Source organism: Coregonus clupeaformis, chromosome 40 (assembly GCF_020615455.1).
Source record: "Coregonus clupeaformis isolate EN_2021a chromosome 40, ASM2061545v1, whole genome shotgun sequence".
Lineage (NCBI taxonomy): Eukaryota > Metazoa > Chordata > Actinopteri > Salmoniformes > Salmonidae > Coregonus > Coregonus clupeaformis.
The window spans coordinates 31206591-31226632 of NC_059231.1; the positions used below are offsets into that span (position 1 = coordinate 31206591).

Genomic DNA, 20042 nt, shown 5'->3' on the forward strand with positions numbered 1-20042 from the left:
TAAGGTGAATGCACCAATTTGTAAGTCGCTCTGGATAAGAGCGTCTGCTAAATGACGTAAATGTAAATGTAATGTAAATGAACTAATTGGTTGATGATGTAAGGGGGTCGATGTTACCAGTATAGAAAAAGTACCCTCTTTTCTCCTTCTCATTGTTGCTTCTTTCATGCTCTCTGAATGGCTCAAAGTCAAGTCGTTGGGCAAGCTGATTATGCATGTTGAAACAGCAAGAGAAGCCGCAGTTCGTCAGACACACATCAGGTGCTCTCATAGACTACACTTATCATAGTATATGTAAATCCGGGACACTCCAATTAGTATGACATGTTATGTTTGGTATGGTTACATAACACAGAAGGTTACTTAAGGCAAAAACAATAAAAGTAGGGTGGTTGGAGTGGATGTGCAGGAGTATAATGTGAACGACTAGCAACCAAATGTTTGCATGTTCGAATCTCATCACGGACAACTTTAGCATTTTAGCTAATTAGGAACTTTGCAACTACTTACTACTTTTTAGCTATTTTGCAAGTACTTAGCATCTTAGCTAACCCTAACCATAGCCCTTTAACCTAACTCATAAACCTAACTTTAACCCTAACCTTAAGCCTAAACTTAACCCGTAACCGTAACCCTAACCCTTAACCTTAGCCACCTAACTAACATTAGCATTAGCCACCTAGCTAACGTTAGCAACAACAAATTGGAATTCGTAACATATCACACATTTAGCAAATTCTTAACGTATTGTATGAATTGCAATTCGTAAAATCTTGTACAAATTGCAATTTGTAACATATCATCTGAATTGTAATTCATAACATACTGTATCATACGAAATGGATAATGGACATCCACAAATGAATACATACCATACGAAACATAACATATCGTACTAATTGGAGTCTCCCGGATTTACTTATACTATGTACCGTCTATCCCTAAGTCCAGGTTGCTTGTTGTGTTTAAAGCTTTTGTGAAGCATCTTCCATGTGTATTGACTTTCCATGCATATTAGCGCTACGGAATACATTATTATTCAGGAAGAGACCTAGCCTTTAATTGATGAAGAGAACTGTAATGTGTTGGTGAAGCCACTGACCAGTGTGCGTCCTCCGGTGTGCTTTTAGATGGGAGCTCTTGGTGTAGACCTTATTGCAGCCCTCAAAGTCACACCTGTGGATGCGTCTCTTCTTGGAGTCGGGCGACTCTGACCTCCGGGGGCGGCGTATGCTCTCAATACTGAATGGTGACATGGAACTGCAACAAGAGAGGAAATGGTGGATCATTAGAGGATCATCTTCATCATCTTTCATTTATATTACTAATTTGGATATTATTAACTGTAGCAATGAGCAAACCCCAACATGACATCTTTACTGTGTATTCATTGACTACCGTAATTCCATCAATAGTGCCATTATATTGAGGCAAGCAGATTTCTGATAATGCATATTGGAGTATCTACTCAACATATGGTGGAGAACGTAGACTCAAAAACAAACTAAAAACTTGTTTTTATATTTTGGGTAATTTTCCCTTCAAGGTCTTTTCCGTCTTGTTGGCTACACATGTACACGTATCCTTAAAAAAAGCCTAGCACTTGTTTGTAATGTATGACACATTTCATCCAAGGTCAGTGCTATCCGGGATCCTTGGACGTCCCTACCCTAAACTTTAACCTTAACCCCTACCCTTATCCTTACCCTTACCCTAACCATAACCACAACCTTTATCTAACCCTAACATTAACCCTTACCTTAACCATTTTACATGTCAACTTCAATGGGGTAGGGACATCCCAAGGATCCCAGACAGCACATACCTTTCAACCAAGCTCCAATTACTCCAATAGAAATACTAGGAAATAGATTCAAGATCACATTTCACAACATGTGTGAAACATGTTCATTCAGATATATTGTTAAAATATTTCAATGGCCTTTAGATGGTGATCTTGCACCTTGGTAGAAACCACCACAACCCACTGGGCACAGACCTCAATTCAACGTCTATTCCACCTTGGTTCAACGTCATTTTGTTGAAATGAAGTGGGAACAACGTTAATTCAACCAGTGTGTGCCCAGTGGGACGGCACAGGAAACTGGATTGGGTAAGACTGTTATTTTGACCATTCCTATAGATTGATCAATCATCTGAAGACAGTTTCATATTTATTTTCTCCATGGAGTTCAATAAACATAATGACTGTTGAGTTGTCTATGTCATCAATAACATTTTCCGTAGCATTTCCTTTCAAATTAGTAGTCAATACATTGAGTACACAATTTATCACAATAAAGCAACTAGCTAGAGTGTGTGTGTGTTGGGAAATGCAGACAGTATTGACATGTGCCATCAGAAAAATGTGCTTCCAGTAATGGTTAGCAGTGGTGGCAGGTCCGCTTAGCTTGCATACTAAACAGTCACTCTACTAACACAATGCTACGGTCATGTTGCACACACATGCGTGACCTTACACACACACACACACACACACACACACACTGCTAAATAGCTACCCGGACTATCTGCATTGACCCTTTTTGCCTCATCACGTACTGTATTTGTATTTTGTTTTAATTAGGTAGCATTTATTAGGTTGGTTATTGCCAAGGCAGCAGCTACTCTTCCTGGGGTCCAAACATATTAAAGCACTCACAGTCCCTGTTGTTCCATAAGGTGTATGTTTACAGTTGAAGTCGGAAGTTTACATACACTTAGTCATTAAAACTCGTTTTTCAACCACTCCACACATTTCTTATTAACAAACTATAATTTTAGCAAGTTGGTTAGGACATCTACTTTGTGCATTACAAGTAATTTTTCCAACAATTGTTTACAGACAGATTATTTCACTTATAATTCACTGTATCACAATTCCAGTGGGTCAGAAGTTTACATACACTAAGTTGACGGTGCCTTTAAACAGCTTGGAAAATTCCAGAAAATGATGTCATGGCTTTTGAAGCTTCTGATAGGCTAATTGACATCATTTGAGTCAATTGGAGGTGTACCTGTGGATGTATTTCAAGGCCTACCTTAAAACGCAGTGCCTCTTTGCTTGACATCATGGGAAAATCAAAAGAAATCAGCCAAGACCTCAGAATTTTTTTTTGTAGACCTCCACAAGTCTGGTTCATCCTTGGGAGCAATTTCCAAACGCCTGAAGGTACCACGTTAATCTCTACAAACAATAGTACGCAAGTATAAACACCATGCGACCACGCAGCCGTCATACCGCTCAGGAAGGAGACACGTTCTGTCTCCTAGAGATGAACGTACTTTGGTGCGAAAAGTGCAAATCAATCCCAGAACAACAGCAAAGGACCTTGTGAAGATGTTGGAGAAAACAGGTACAAAAGTATCTATATCCACAGTAAAACAAGTCCTATATCGACATAACCTGAAAGGCCGCTCAGCAAGGAAGAAGCCACTGCTCCAAAACCGCCATAAAAAAGCCAGACTACGGTTTGCAACTGCACATGGGGACAAATATCGTACTTTTTGGAGAAATGTCCTCTGGTCTGATGAAACAAAAATATAACTGTTTGGCCATAATGACCATCATTATGTTTGGAGGAAAAAGGGGTAGGCTTGCAAGAGTGTGCAAAGCTGTCATCAAGGAAAATGGTGGCTACTTTGAAGAATCTCAAATATAAAATATATTTAGTTTAACACTTTTTTGGTTACTACATGATTCCATAGGTGTTATTTCATAGTTTTGATGTCTTCACTATTATTCTACAATGTAGAAAATAGTAAAAATGAAGAAAAACCCTTGAATGAGTAGGTGTGTCCAAACTTTTGACTGGTACTGTATATTCAGGAAAAGGCATGTGCCCTTGCTCACAAACACACACACACACACACACACGGCAAGGACACATTTTTTAATCCTCCCACATTCAGAATCCACACAGTGTCAACTGCCAACGTGTGTGTGTTGGGGGTGGGGCTGAGGCAGGGAAAGAGTGAGGGAGATGGGGTAAAAGAGAGGGAGGAGAAGGGGGTGGGGTAGAATGTCACTGGTCCTAGTCTCTCTCCATTAATGATTTTCAACCTGGATATCCACATTGCCTTTTCTTTCTCTCCCCATACAGCTCTGAGGTCAGACAGAGAAGTGAGAGTCGTAGGTGTACAGTGAGGGAAAGGAGAGGGGGGGGACTGGGGGGTTACAGTTAGAGGAGAAGAGAAGGGGGGGTGAGGGTCATGCAGGAGAAAGAGGAGCAGCCAAAGTATATTTGGGATTGTGATGTTGGGGGCTAGGAAAAGGAAGGAGAAAAGGAACAAGACAAGCAGTTTTGTGGGGTTTTGTTTTTCTGGAGGGGTGCGTAAAGGGGCTCTTTCGAGGATGGGAAAAGAAAAGAGGTTACGAGGTGCAAACAGAGAAGACAGGGGAGGAGAGAGAGGGGAGCAGATGGGTGCTTTTGGGTGGTGTTGAAGAGAGGAGGCGTGGCCAGACAGGCCCTCCGGTGAACTGTTTCCACCACCCACAGCCCACTTCCTGTCTCACTGACACACACACACATGCACAGATATGCCACACAAGGACACACACATTGACAGCGTACACACACACAGGAAATGAGCGCTTGGGTCAGATATGATACTGATACCTCTCTCTCGCTCTACACCCCTCTCTCTCTCTCTCTCTCTCTCAACCACAGTAGCTCAAACTAACTTCCCCTCTCTCTCTTTCTCACTTCAGTTCTTCCCCCTCTCTCTTTCTTCCCCAAATGTCCACTTCTACTGAGCAAAGAGAAAGCTGAGAGTGTGCCACACAACAGCACAAATATTGCACAATTAAGGTTTAACTATTGGCAAACCTGCATAAACTGTGTAGTCACCCATAGTCAACACATACTCAGATGAAACTGATTAACCTACTCAAAATGATGTATATTTGAGTTAGTATGGAGTTACTTTTGTGCCATTATTATCAAGTAAAACCGCTGATGTCGAGAACAGAATTCTTAGCATTGCAAACAAAAATAATGATATTGAAAGAAAAACATAAACCCAAAAGTATCAAAAGCCAAAAAAAATATTGCAAGGAAATAATTTTGAAATGCGAGAACAAATTCATTGTAAATTGAGGCTAACATTTTTTAAACAGTAACCAGGTTTCCAGCCAACCTTTTTATGCGAGTGAAGTACATGTCGGATAAAATAATGTTATGAGAGTCCTGATGGAAATATACTTTTTTGGGGTAAACTTTCCAAATGTGGGATCTTTTTATGTCGGTAAAATGAATTATGCGAGAAATGTTGGTGGAAACTCTTTTATGCGCAAATATTGATATAATAACCATCATATCGAAGTAAACTTGGAGTCCTGTCATGGACAATGTTTTTTTAAATTACAATTTTATTTTTTTATTACAGAATAAAAAAGAATCCACTTTGTCCATGACAGCCAACAGAGGCTCATCATAACACGTGTCTCTTGGGGTCAATCTTCTCCAGGTGAACATGTTGTGTGGTCCTTCCACTACGACTCATCGGGAAGCATGCAGTTTATTAGGCTACAGATTAAATAAATTATAATGAACTTCACAGGGTGGTGAAAGTGCAAGGTGATGAGCTTGATGCTCCTTTCCAATAAATATTGAGGGTCTTATTCTGGTGACATGATTTACATTTTTAGTCATTTAGCAGACGCTCTTATCCAGAGCGACTTACAGGAGCAATTAGGGTTAAGTGCCTTGCTCAAGGGCACATCAACAGATATTTCACCTAGTCAGCTTGGGGATTAGAACCAGCGACCTTTTGGTTACTCACACAACGCTCTTAACCACTAAGCTACCTGCCGCCCCATCGATGCTTGGCTGCTGTTTGACAAATAAAAATAATCTCGCTCTTTTGTTCAAAGTAATCTCATCATGTAGGCTATACATGTTGGATAGAGCGCATGTGCCAATACCAGGTTGGGCACACTCGCTATATAATGCAATTTATTTGGTGAGAGAGTTGAAATTGCGATGGAAACCCATTTAACTCAATTATTTTGGTACATGGGAATTTAACTGCAAAAGGTATTTTTATGTGTACTACGTCATCAAGCACAGCCTCCCACTACGACTCATCGGGAAGCATGCAGTTTATTAGGCTACAGATTAAATACATTATAATGAACTTCACAGGGTGGTGAAAGTGCAAGGTGATGAGCTTGATGCTCCTTTCCAATAAATATTGAGGGTCTTATTCTGGTGACATGATCATCGATGCTTGGCTGCTGTTTGACAAATAAAAATAATAAAGTATTTTTATGTGCACTACGTCATCACGCACAGCTTTTCATCTGCACAAGTCAATTTGATGGAAACACATCTCTGGTGGGAAAAAGCACATATTGTTTTTATGTTTCTAGAATATTCGCATGAAAATCTGTTGCCAGTTGGATGGAAACCTAGCAACTGAAAAATGTTTTATGATAACACGATTAAAGTAAATGCCTCCCTCACAGGGCTCATCTGCAAAATAGACTGTGGTCTCAGCATGACTCCCTGCTTAAATAAAGGTTACATTGGATTGCGAAAGTATTCACCCCACTTGTTGCCTTACAACCTGGAATTAAAATAGATTTTTGGGGGGTTTGTATCATTTGATTTACACAACATGCCTACCACTTTGAAGATGCAAAATATTTTTTTTTGTGAAACAAACAAGAAATAAGACTAAGTTTCAGATATTTTTTTATAACCCAACCCTGATCTGTACTTCTCCACAACTTTGTCCCTGACCTGTTTGGAGAGCTCCTTGGTCTTCATGGTGCCGCTTGCTTAGTGGTGTTGCAGACTCTGGGGCCTTTAAGAACAGGTATACAATGGGGAAAAAATATTTAGTCAGCCACCAATTGTGCAAGTTCTCCCACTTAAAAAGATGAGAGAGGCCTGTAATTTTCAGCATAGGTACACGTCAACTAAGACAGACAAATTGAGATTTGTTTTCTCCAGAAAATCACATTGTAGGATTTTTAATGAATTTATTTGCAAAATATGGTGGAAAATAAGTATTTGGTCACCTACAAACAAGCAAGATTTCTGGCTCTCACAGACCTGTAACTTCTTCTTTAAGAGGCTCCTCTGTCCTCCACTCGTTACCTGTATTAATGGCACCTGTTTGAACTTGTTATCAGTATAAAAGACACCTGTCCACAACCTCAAACAGTCACACTCCAAACTCCACTATGGCCAAGACCAAAGAGCTGTCAAAGGACACCAGAAACAAAATTGTAGACCTGCACCAGGCTGGGAAGACTGAATCTGCAATAGGTAAGCAGCTTGGTTTGAAGAAATTACTGTGGGAGCAATTATTAGGAAATGGAAGACATACAAGACCACTGATAATCTCCCTCGATCTGGGGCTCCACGCAAGATCTCACCCCGTGGGGTCAAAATGATCACAAGATTGGTGAGCAAATATCCCAGAACCACACGGGGGGACCTAGTGAATGACCTGCAGAGAGCTGGGACCAAAGTAACAAAGCCTACCATAAGTAACACACTACGCCGCCAGGGACTCAAATCCTGCAGTGCCTGACGTGACCCCTGCTTAAGCCAGTACATGTCCAGGCCCGTCTGAAGTTTGCTAGAGTGCATTTGGATGATCCAGAAGAGGATTGGGAGAATGTAATATGGTCAGATGAAACCAAAATAGAACTTTTTGGTAAAAACTCAACTCGTCGTGTTTGGAGGACAAAGAATGCTGAGTTGCATCCAAAGAACACCATACCTACTGTGAAGCATGGGGGTGGAAACATCATGCTTTGGGGCTGTTTTTCTGCAAAGGGACCAGGACGACTGATCCGTGTAAAGGAAAGAATGAATGGGGCCATGTATCGTGAGATTTTGAGTGAAAACCTCCTTCCATCAGCAAGGGCATTGAAGATGAAACGTGGCTGGGTCTTTCAGCATGACAATGATCCCAAACACACCGCCCGGGCAACGAAGGAGTGGCTTCGTAAGAAGCATTTCAAGGTCCTGGAGTGGCCTAGCCAGTCTCCAGATCGCAACCCCATAGAAGATCTTTGGAGGGAGTTGAAAGTCTGTGTTGCCCAGCGACAGCCCCAAAACATCACTGCTCTAGAGGAGATCTGCATGGAGGAATGGGCCAAAATACCAGCAACAGTGTGTGAAAACCTTGTGAAGACTTACAGAAAACGTTTGATCTGTGTCATTGCCAACAAAGGGTATACAACAAAGTATTGAGAAACTTTTGTTATTGACCAAATACTTATTTTCCACCATAATTTGCACAGGTGTCTTTTATACTGATAACAAGTTCAAACAGGTGCCATTAATACAGGTAACGAGTGGAGGACAGAGGAGCCTCTTAAAGAAGAAGTTACAGGTCTGTGAGTGCCAGAAATCTTGCTTGTTTGTAGGTGACAAAATACTTATTTTCCACCATAATTTGCAAATAAATTCATAAAAAATCCTACAATGTGATTTTCTTGAAAAAAAAATCTCAATTTGTCTGTCATAGTTGACGTGTACCTATGATGAAAATTACAGGCCTCTCTCATCTTTTTAAGTGGGAGAACTTGCACAATTGGTGGCTGACTAAATACTTTTTTCCCCCACTGTATATATACTGAGATCATGTGACAGATCATGTGACACTTATTGCACACAGGTGGACTTTATTTACCTAATTATGTGACTTCTGAAGGTAATTGGTTGCACCAGATCTTATTTAGGGGCTTCATAGCAAAGGGGGTGAACACATATGCACGCACCACTTTTCCGTTATTAATTTTTTAGAATTGTTTGAAAAAACTTCTTTTTTCATTTCACTTCACAAATTTTGACTATTTTGTGTATGTCCATTACATGAAATCCAAATAAAAATCCATTTAAACTACAGGTTGTAATGCAACAAAATAGGAAAAACGGCTTCTGTAATCGCAAAAGTCTTGGTTTCTTGCACGTAAATATCAGAAGTCTACTTCCTAAGTTTGAGTTATTCACTGCGTTAGCACACTCCGCCAACCCTGATGTTCTAGCAGTGTCTGAATCCTGGCTTAGGAAGGCCACCAAAAATTCTGAAATTTCCATCCCCAACTATAACATTTTCCGTCTAGATATAACTGCCAAAGGGGGTGGAGTTGCAATCTACTGTAGAGATAGCCTGCAGAGCTCTATCATACTATCCAGGTCTGTGCCCAAACAGTTTGAGCTTCTACTTCTAAAAATCCACCTTTCCAGAAATAAGTCTCTCACTGTTGCCGCTTGCTACAGACCCCCCTCAGCCCCCAGCTGTGCCCTGGACACCATATGTGAATTGATTGCCCCCCATTTATCCTCAGAGTTCGTACTGCTTGGTGACCTAAATTGGGATATGCTTAACACCCCGGCCATCCTACAATCCAAACTAGATGCCCTCAATCTCACACAAATTATCAAGGAACCTACCAGGTACAACCCTAAATCCGTAAACATGGGCACCCTCATAGATATCATCCTGACTAATTTACCCTCTAAATACACCTCCGCTGTCTTCAACCAGGATCTCAGCGATCACTGCCTCATTGCCTGCGTCCGTAATGGGTCCGCGGTCAAACGACCACCCCTCATCACTGTCAAACACTCCCTAAAACACTTCAGCAAGCAGGCCTTTCTAATTGACCTGGCACGGGTATCCTGGATGGATATTGACCTCATACCGTCAGTAGAGGATGCCTGGTTGTTCTTTAAAAGTGCTTCAGGCCTCACCAGGCTGAAGACTCGCATCCCTGGCTTGGTGCGAGTAGCAGGAATGGGCTGGATCAGGCTGACGGCTCGCACCCTTGGCTTGGTGCGAGTAGCAGGGACGAGCTGAACCAGGCTGACGACTCGCACCCTTGGCTTGGTGCGAGTAGCAGGAACGGGCTGGACCAGGCCGACCGACTGTACTCCCTGGCTTGGTGCGAGTAGCAGGAACGGGCTGGACCAGGCTGACGACTCGCACCCTTGGCTTGGTGCGAGTAGCAGGGACGAGCTGAACCAGGCTGACGACTCGCACCCTTGGCTTGGTGCGAGTAGCAGGAACGGGCTGGACCAGGCCGACGACTCGTACCCCTGGCTTGGTGCGTGGAGCAGGGACAGGCCGGGCAGGGCTGTCGACGCACACCGTAGACTTGGTGCGTGGAGCAGGAACAGGCCGGACCGGGCTGGCGACGCACACCGTAGACTTGGTGCGTAGAGCAGGAACAGGCCGGGCAGGGCTGTCGACGCACACCGTAGGCTTGGTGCGTAGAGCAGGAACAGGCCGGGCAGGGCTGTCGACGCACACCGTAGGCTTGGTGCGTAGAGCAGGAACAGGCCGGGCAGGGCTGGCGATGCACACCGTGGGGTTTAGTGCGTGGAGCAGGAACAGGCCGGGCTGGGCTGGCGACGCACACCGTAGGTTTAGTGCGTGGAGCAGGAACAGGCCGGGCAGGGCTGTCGACGCACACCGTAGGCTTGGTGCGTGGAGCAGGAACAGGCCGGGCTGGGCTGGCGACGCACACCGTAGGTTTAGTGCGTGGAGCAGGAACCGGCCGGGCTGGGCTGGCGACGCACACCGTAGGTTTAGTGCGTGGAGCAGGAACAGGCCGGGCTGGACTGGCGACGCACACCGTGGGCTTGGTGCGTGGAGTAGGAACAGGCCGGTCCGTACCGGGAACACACACCACTGGCCTTAACTGGGGATCAGGAACGGGCCGGACCGGACTGGTAACACACATCAGTCTCTCACGCCGTGCCACAACAACTTCCCTCCCTCTACTCGCCAATGGCTCCCGTAATCCGATAGCCTTCTCTCCACATCTCCCTGTGGCAGCCTCCTGCTGCCCAGTCGCCCATGCCGTGTGCCCCCCCCTAAAAAATTATTGGGGGTGCCTCTCGTCCTTCCGACGATGGCCCTGCTGACGCCGTTGCTCCTCTCCTGCCAGGTTCTCCCCCTTCATCGCCCTCCGGTACCGGACGGCCTCCTCCTGCGTAATATGTCCCCAGCCGAGGAGGACATCCACCAGCGTTCTCTCCTGCGGGTGTTCCTGTATACGCTGCTTGGTCCTTTTGTGGTGGGTTTTTCTGTCACGACCGTCTACGGAAGGAGTGGACCAAAGCGCAGCGTTTGTAGCGAACATGACTTTATTAAAGTTAAAGTGCACTGAACGAGAAAACAATAAACAATGACGGATAGTGAAGTCCACAGTACAAAGACTGAAACGGAACAAAAACCCACAACCCTAAGGTGAACACTGACAGTTTAAATATGGCTCCCAATCAGAGATAACGAGCCGACAGCTGACACTCGTTACCTCCGATTGGGAGTCACATGACGAGACAAGACACTACAACCAAAACCAAACACAACCAAATGAACACACCCTATACCCAACACAACCAAATGAATACACCCTGGCTCAAACTACACAGTCCCGGAGCCAGAGCGTGACAACCCCTCATCACTGTTAAACGCTCCCTAAAACACTTTAGCGAGCAGGCCTTCATAATTGACCTGGCCCAGGTATCCTGGATGGATATAGATCTCATTCCGTCAGTAGAGGATGCCTGGTTGTTCTTTAAAAGTAATTTCCTCTCAATCTTAAATAAACATGCCCCATTTAAAAAATACAGAACTAAGAACAGATATAGCCCCTGGTTCTCCTCAGACTTGACTGCCCTTGACCAGCACAAAAACATCCTGTGGCGTACTGCATTAGCATCAAATAGCCCCCGCGATATGCAACTTTTCAGGGAAGTTAGGAACCAATATACACAAGCAGTCAGGAAAGCAAAGGCTAACTTTTTCAAACAGAAATTTGCATCCTGTAGCACTAACTCCAAAAAGTTTTGGGACACTGTAAAGTCCATGGAGAATAAGAGCACTTCCTCCCAGCTGCCCACTGCACTGAGGCTAGGAAACACTATCACCACTGATAAATCTACAATAATCAAGAATTTCAACAAGCATTTTGCTACGGCTGGCCATGCTTTCCACCTGGCTACCATTACCCCGGCCACCAACTCTGCACCCTCCGCTGCAACTTGCCCATGCCCCCCCCCCCACCCCCCGCTTCTCCTTCACACAAATTCAGACAGCTGATGTTCTGAAAGAGCTGCAAATTCTGGACCCCTACAAATCAGCTGGGCTAGACAATCTGGACCCGTTCTTTCTAAAACTAGCCGCCGAAATTGTCGCAACCCCTATTACTAGCCTGTTCAACCTCTCTTTCATAACGTCTGAGATCCCCAGAGATTGGAAAGCTGCCGCAGTCATCCCCCTCTTCAAAGGGGGCGACACTCTAGATCCAAACTGTTACAGACCTATATCCATCCTGCCCTGCCTTTCGAAAGTATTTGAAAGCCAAGTTAACAAACAGATCACCGACCATTTCGAATCCCACCGTACCTTCTCCGCTATGCAATCCGGTTTCCGAGCTGGTCATGGGTGCACTTCAGCCACGCTCAAGGTCCTAAACGATATTATAACCGCGATCGAAAATAGACAGTACTGTGCAGCCGTCTTCATCGACCTGGCCAAGGCTTTCGACTCTGTCAACCACCGCATTCTTATTGGCAGACTAAATAGCCTTGGTTTCTCAAATGACTGCCTCGCCTGGTTCACCAACTACTTCTCAGATAGAGTTCAATGTGTCAAATCGGAGGGCCTGTTGTCTGGAGCTATGGCAGTCTCTATGGGGGTGCCACAGGGTTCAATTCTTGGGCCGACTCTTTTCTCCGTGTATATCAATGATGTCGCTCTTGCTGCTGGTGACTCTCAGATCCACCTCTACGCAGATGACACCATTTTGTATACATCTGGCCCTTCATTGGACACTGTGTTAACAAACCTCCAAACGAGCTTCAATGCCATACAACACTCCTTCAGTAGCCTCCAACTGCTCTTAAACACTAGTAAAACTAAATGCATGCTCTTCAATCGAACGCTGCTGGCACCCGCCCACCCGACTAGAATCACCACTCTCGACGGGTCTGACCTAGAGTATGTGGACAACTACAAATACCTAGGTGTCTGGTTAGACTGTAAACTCTCCTTCCAGACTCACATTAAGAATCTCCAATCCAAAGTTAAATCTAGAATCGGCTTCCTATTTCGCAACAAAGCCTCCTTCACTCATGCTGCCAAACATGCCCTCGTAAAACTGACTATCCTACCGATCCTTGACTTCGGCGATGTCATTTACAAATTAGCCTCCAACACTCTACTCAGCAAATTGGATGTAGTCTATCACAGTGCCATCCGTTTTGTCTCCAAAGCCCCATACACTACCCACCACTGTGACCTGTACGCTCTTGTTGGCTGGTCCTCACTACATGTTCGTCGTCAAACCCACTGGCTCCAGGCCATCTATAAATCACTGCTAGGCAAATCCCCGCCTTATCTTAGCTCATTGGTCACCATAGCAGCACCCACCCGTAGTCTGCGCTCCAGCAGGTATATCTCACTGGTCATTCCCAAAGCCAACACCTCCTTTGGCCGCCATTCCTTCCAGTTCTCTGCTGCCAATGACTGGAACGAATTGCAAAAATCTCTGAAGCTGGAGACTCTTATCTCCCTCACTAACTTTAAGCATCAGTTGTCAGAGCACCTTACCGATCACTGCACATGTACACAGCCCATCTGAAATTAGCCCACCCAACTACCTCATCCCTATATTGTTATTTATTTTGCTCTTTTGCACCCCAGTATCTGTATTTACACATAATCTCTTGCACATCTAGCATTCCAGTGTTAATACTAATTGTAATTATTTTGCACTATAGCCTATTTATTGCCTTACCTCCATAACTTGCTACATTTGCACACACTGTATATATATATTTTCTGTTGTATTATTTTACTTTGTTTTTTTTACCCCATATGTAACTCTGTGTTGTTGTTTTTATCGCACTGCTTTGCTTTATCTTGGCCAGGTCGCAGTTGTAAATGAGAACTTGTTCTCAACTGGCTTACCTGGTTAAATAAAGGTGAAATAAATAAAATAAAAAATAAGGAATGTGCCTGCTATTTCTCTTATCTTTGTTTACGTTTCCCTGGTGTTTGCTTTTGCTGACTTTCTTTTTCAGTTGCAAGTTAGCACATGCATTCCAGTAGCATAGCACCCTGCATCCCACTGCTGGTTTGCTTCTAAAACTAAGCAAGGTTGGTCCTGGTCAGTCCCTGGATGGGAGATCAGATGTTGCTAGAAAGGTTGTAGGTGTGACAGTAGGGGGCACTCTTCCTTATGGTCTTTTGGATGGGATGTTAAACTGACTCTCACTTATCGTAACATAAAGCTTAACTATCGCTACAAAACTGGTTGACCAACAGAGATGCATAATCTACGCTGCCATCTAAACCCCACCTACATGGATTGATATGGGGCCTTTCTACTTACACACTCAAAGCAATTTTCTACATAGTAACCTTATCCACCACTAACATGTGGCACCCACTTGGGTGATGCACAGCACACACCAATGTGTGGCACCCACTTGGTTGATGCCAGAACACTCACCACACATCAGCTAGCACCCCACATAGGGGTACTAGCTGATCTTAAGACCAGAGGGAAGAGTGCCCCCAACTGGCCCTCCAACACCACTTCCAAGAACATCTGGTCTCCCATCCAGGGACCAACCTTGGTTAGCTTCAGAGGCAAACCAGCAGTGGAATGCAGCGTGCTATGCTGCTGGAACAAATATCACAAAAAACTTGCAACAGCAAAAAAGCAAGCAAAAGCAAAAGCCAGGGTAATATAACCAAAGATAGGGAAAATTGCAAGCAAAGTTCGCAATCGCCTTATCATTGATTTTATTTTTTCCTGCATTCATTTATAACTCATTTGTTCTCGCATTTTTAAATTATTTCCTTGCAATATATATTTTTGGGCTCTCAATACTTTTGAAGTTTATGTTTTGCTTTCAATATCATTCTTCTTGTTTGCAATACTACGAATTTTGTTCTCAACTTCTGTCACACCCTGGCCTTGAGAGGCCGGTTGTCTTTAGTTGGTTTGGTCAGGGCGTGAGGATCTATGTTAGTATTTCTATGTTTAGATTCTAGATGTGTATTTCTAGGTTTGGCCGGGTGTGATTCCCAATCAGAGGCAGCTGTCGCTCGTTGTCTCTGATTGGGGATCATACTTAAGTAGCCTGTTTGCCTACCTTACTTGTGGGATCTTGTTCCGTGTTAGGCTTGTATGTGTTTAGCCTGAGGACTTCACGTTACGTTGTTTCTTGTTTTGTTTATGTTTATTGAGTTGAATAAACATGTATGCTTTTCACGCTGCACCTTGGTCTGACCCGTCTCTCAATGATCGTGACAGAACATCCCACCACAAAAGGATCAAGCAGCATTCCCAGAAGGAGCAAACGCCTGGTACTCAACGGGAGGCTACGTTGGTAGATGTTCTCCTCGGTTGGGGGAAAATAACAGAGGAGGAGGCCGTCTGTTATGGTAAGGCATTAAAGGAGGAAGCCCGGGTAGGACAGGATCAACGGTGACATCAACGATGCCGGCCGAAGAGGAAGCCCAAGTCCCCAGTCTGGCCCGTTCCTGCTCCTCGCACCAGACCAGTGGTGTGTGTCTCCAGTCCGGCCCGGCCCGTGCCTGCACCTCGCACCAAGCCAGTGGTGCGTGTTCCCAGTCCGGTACAGCCCATGCCTGCTCCTCGCACCAGACCAGTGGTGCGTGTCCCCAGTCTGGCCCGTGCCTGCTCCTCGCACCAGACCTGAGGTGCGTGTCTCCAGTCTGGCCCAGCTCGTTCCTGCTCCTCGCACCAGACCAGTGTTGCGTGTTCCCAGTCCGGCACGGCCCGTGCCCGTTCCACCGGTGCCTGATCCAGCACCGGTCAGCTCCTCCACTCCGGGGTCAGAGAAGTCCGCTCCACCGGGATCCAGTTCAGCTCCGGTCAGCGACTCCACTTCAGACCCAGAAGTCAGCCCCTCTCCAGGGTCCAGACAGGGCTTGGTGCATCGCGGGAGGATTGCCGATCCAGGCCTAGACGTCAGCCCCTCTCCAGGTTCGGGGTCTCCCACACCAGGGTCCAGACAGGGCTTGGTGCATCGTGGGAGGAAGGAGAGGGGAAGCATCGCGCCGAGGTCCAGACCAGACCAGGGGTGCAACGGGGAGGCAGAGAGGGAGAGGTCGTCACGCCCGGAGCCGGATCCGCCTCCGAAGCTGAATGCCCACCCGGACCCTCCCCTAATGAGTCAGGTTAGTACGCACCTTTGGGGGGGGTACTGTCACGCCCTGGCCTTGAGAGGCCGGTTGTCTTTAGTTGGTTTGGTCAGGGCGTGAGGATCTATGTTAGTATTTCTATGTTTAGATTCTAGATGTGTATTTCTAGGTTTGGCCGGGTGTGATTCCCAATCAGAGGCAGCTGTCGCTCATTGTCTCTGATTGGGGATCATACTTAAGTAGCCTGTTTGCCTACCTTAGTTGTGGGATCTTGTTCTGTGTTAGGCTTGTATGTGTTTAGCCTGAGGACTTCACATTACGTTGTTTCTTGTTTTGTTTATGTTTATTGAGTTAAATAAACATGTACGCTTTTCACGCTGCACCTTGGTCTGACCCGTCTCTCAACGATCGTGACAACTTCAGAAGATTTGCTTGATATTACTAGCACAAAAGTAACTTCAGAAGTTAGCTACCTAAAGGAAAAATTGAGAAGCCTACTGTACTCCAAAAATTACAGCAACTCAAAAACATCCAGAAAATACACCTGTGGGGAAAGAGAGAATTGGAGATCTTGGGATGAGAGGAGAAGAGGAGAGAAGACAGAGAAGAGAAGATTTACAGTGGAAACACTCGGAGCGCAGAGGCATCCAGCAAGAGAGAGGAGGAGGATGTTTACATTCTGACTTCATCACAAAGTGATTCCATGATTATGATATAATTTAGGACGCTATGAATCAGACAGATTTTACAACAGAGGATGAAGGATGGTTTCAGGTTGTAATTCTGTTTAGATTACAGATTTTGAAGGGGCTTTTGTAGGTACTGATACTTTTACATTATATAAATGCCAGTAGTGGGGCGCCGAAACTGAAAAATCTGGAACATTTTGTGATAAAAGCAACACTTTTGGCACGGAGGTAGATTGATGTACCCTGAAGATATTTAGATATGGAGCCAACCCAGATCTGTCCCCTAGGGGGCCGTGGCAGCCATTTTTCAAAATGGCTGTTAACTGTATCATTATTTCACAATTCAGAAGGACTGTTTTGAGATAAAGGCACCACATTTGAAACAGAGGTAGGTGTATGGACCCTGAGAAGATGTAGATATGGAGCCACCCAAGATTTGATTTGGCCCCTGGGGAGCATGGCAGCCATATTTCAAAATGGCCACCAATGGTACCACTATTTTCCAAACCCCTCATTATTTTAGACTTAAAGGTGAGTGTAGTTCACACCTGGAGGTGTAAACTGATTGACTAATCTTAATATTTTTACAAATCGGACCCACAAATGTTTTAACTAGCTGACTAATGTCAAGAGCCATATTTCACCTCTAAATATGGCTCCTGACATTAGCCAGCTAGCTAATGAATATCAAATTAACAACAAACTAACGATAAATGACAAAGGCCCTGCGTTAGACTAGTCCTGTCCAGGGGGTGTACATTGGATGAAGCAAGTGGACGTATCACCATGATCAGACAGCAAGTGTTCAGGCCTCATTTGCAAAAGATGTTCACTCTCTTGTGAATGTAATTGAAGATGTAATCCGGAGACAGGTGTTTTCTCCGTCTCCTTAGCTATCATACTCTAATTCCACTGATTTCAAAACTTGGTCCTCCAGAAAGTGGAGAGCAACACTTATGCAGTTTTACTACGCAATACATTTTAAAAAAAAGCCACGCTAGACAGGATTACCTACACATACTGACCAGCTCAAATAGACAGAAGCATGCTATATGGCAAACCAATCCGAACTCATCTCTCGGCATGTCCAGCCCACTCATTATCTCAGCCAATCATGGCTAGCGGGAAGGTTGCTGTCTTTTTCTGTGGCTAAACCAACTAGGCTCGTAATTTAACAATTGTATTCGTATTTACAGATGGCATACACGTTTTTTTATGAAGGCACATTTAGATTTTTAAAAAGAGTTTACGTTCAAATGGCTCTCCTGTGAAGTAGTGACCAAGGACATACGCCTAGTTTCCTGAAACGAGTCACAATTTACAACATTAATCCTTAAGAGTGTATCTAATCAAAATCCATCAGTTTAAGCTAGATATATCTGTTCTTTGCATGGGCTGTGTCTCAAGCCTCCACATCCGCCTATGTCACCCTTCCACATCTGCGGTTAAAGTGACAGAGCTACAGCGCTGTTTTTCAGGCCAGGAGATATCCCGAAAATTGGTCTTCTCACAAAAACGTCTGTAGCGTCCCACTCTATGACCACTCTATTGAAAGATGAGACTCTCACGAACACAATGTTGTTCTCCGTTTTGCTCTACAAGCCCCACAGGACTCGTCTGAAGTCGGTAAGGCTGATGTGCCAACTTCTGTCTGTAGGGTCCGAACCGTTTGAGCTACAAACTAATATGAACCCACTATGAAAAGGGGAGACTCCCACGAACACAATGGTGTTCCCCACAAGTGTCACGGGACTCATCTGAAGGTAAGCCATACAAACGAATGGAAGTATGGAGGTAGTTTTGTGCCAACAAAAATAAGGCGTTAAATATGTGTAAGAAAATCAAACATATTTACTGAGCATCTCCTAGATATAGAACAAACACTTCCAAACCTTATTCTTTATGGTAATGTTTTGGACTGTCTTTTTTGCCATTTATGAATGTGTTATTCAATGTGTTTCTATGGGATAGAGTAGTAAAGGCCAAATTCAATATTTTATCAAATCATTGTGTGTGGCTATTTCCAAATACCCCGGTATACGGTATATGTGGTATACCGCCCAAACCTAGTTGAAGCTCATTGGCTAAAACCCATTGCTAGGGGGCTGGCCAACGTGGGGGGAAATGTAGAGAAAATGGCGCCGCACAGCTTCCAGTAAACAGTCACTTTCAAACTAGGGATTCCATGGCTAATTGAGGTATTACAGTAATTCTGCTCATATATTATGCATGTATGAACTACACATTGACACATCCATCCCAAAGCGGGAGGTTTAAAAAATACTAACTAGTCGCTAAAGTTCCGGAGCATGTCTTTCAATTAGTCCTTCTGAATAATGGTGCCGCTGACAACCATTTTGAAAGGTGGCTGACACGCCCCTCAGGGGCAAAATCTGGGGTGGCTCTATATCTGAATCTTTTCAGGGTACATAAATCTACATATGTGCCAAATGTGGTGCTTTTATCACAAAATGCACAGATAAAAACAATCACAATTGCTAGTTTTGCCTACCTGCAGTGGACGTTCGAGTAGTAATACAGTGCCTTCGGAAAGTAGTCAGACCCCTTTACTTTTTCCAGATTTTGTTACGTTACAGCCTTATGCTAAAATTGATTAAACATTTTATTTTCCTCAGCAATCTACACACAATACCCCAAAATGACAAAGCAAAAACAGGTTTTTAGACATTTTTGCAAATGTATTAAACAGAATTAACAGAAATACCTTATTTACATTTACATTACATTTTAGTCATTTAGCAGACGCTCATATCCAGAGCGACTTACAGTTAGTGAGTGCATACATAAAAAAAATTCATACTGGCCCCCCATGGGAAATGAACCTACAACCCTGGCGTTGCAAACGCCATGCTCTACCAACTGAGCTACACGGGGCCTTTACATAAGTATTCAGACCCTTTGCTATGAGACTCGAAATTGAGCTCAGGTGCATTCTGTTTCCATTGATCATCCTTGAGCTGTTTCTACAACTTGATTGGAGTCCACCTGTGGTAAATTCAATTGATTGGACATGATTTGGAAAGGCATGCACCTGTCTATAAAAGGTCTCACAGTTGACAATGCATGTCAGAGCAAAAAGCAAGCCATGAGGTCAAAGGAATTGTCCGTAGAGCTCCGAGACAGGATTGTGTCTAGATCTGGGGAAGTGTACCAAAAAATGTCTGCAGCATGGATGGT

The 20042-nt window shown here is 44.4% G+C and overlaps 1 protein-coding gene across 1 annotated transcript in view; it reads right to left on the minus strand.

Moving 5' to 3' along the window:
* Positions 1 to 20042, minus strand: part of LOC121551204 (Krueppel-like factor 12) — a 70531-nt gene that overhangs the window by 8442 nt on the left and 42047 nt on the right. Inside the window, exon 3 of the mRNA XM_045212127.1 lies at positions 1103 to 1260. Within this exon, the coding sequence (XP_045068062.1) occupies positions 1103 to 1260 (158 nt within the window). The remainder of the gene's footprint in view (positions 1 to 1102; positions 1261 to 20042) is intronic.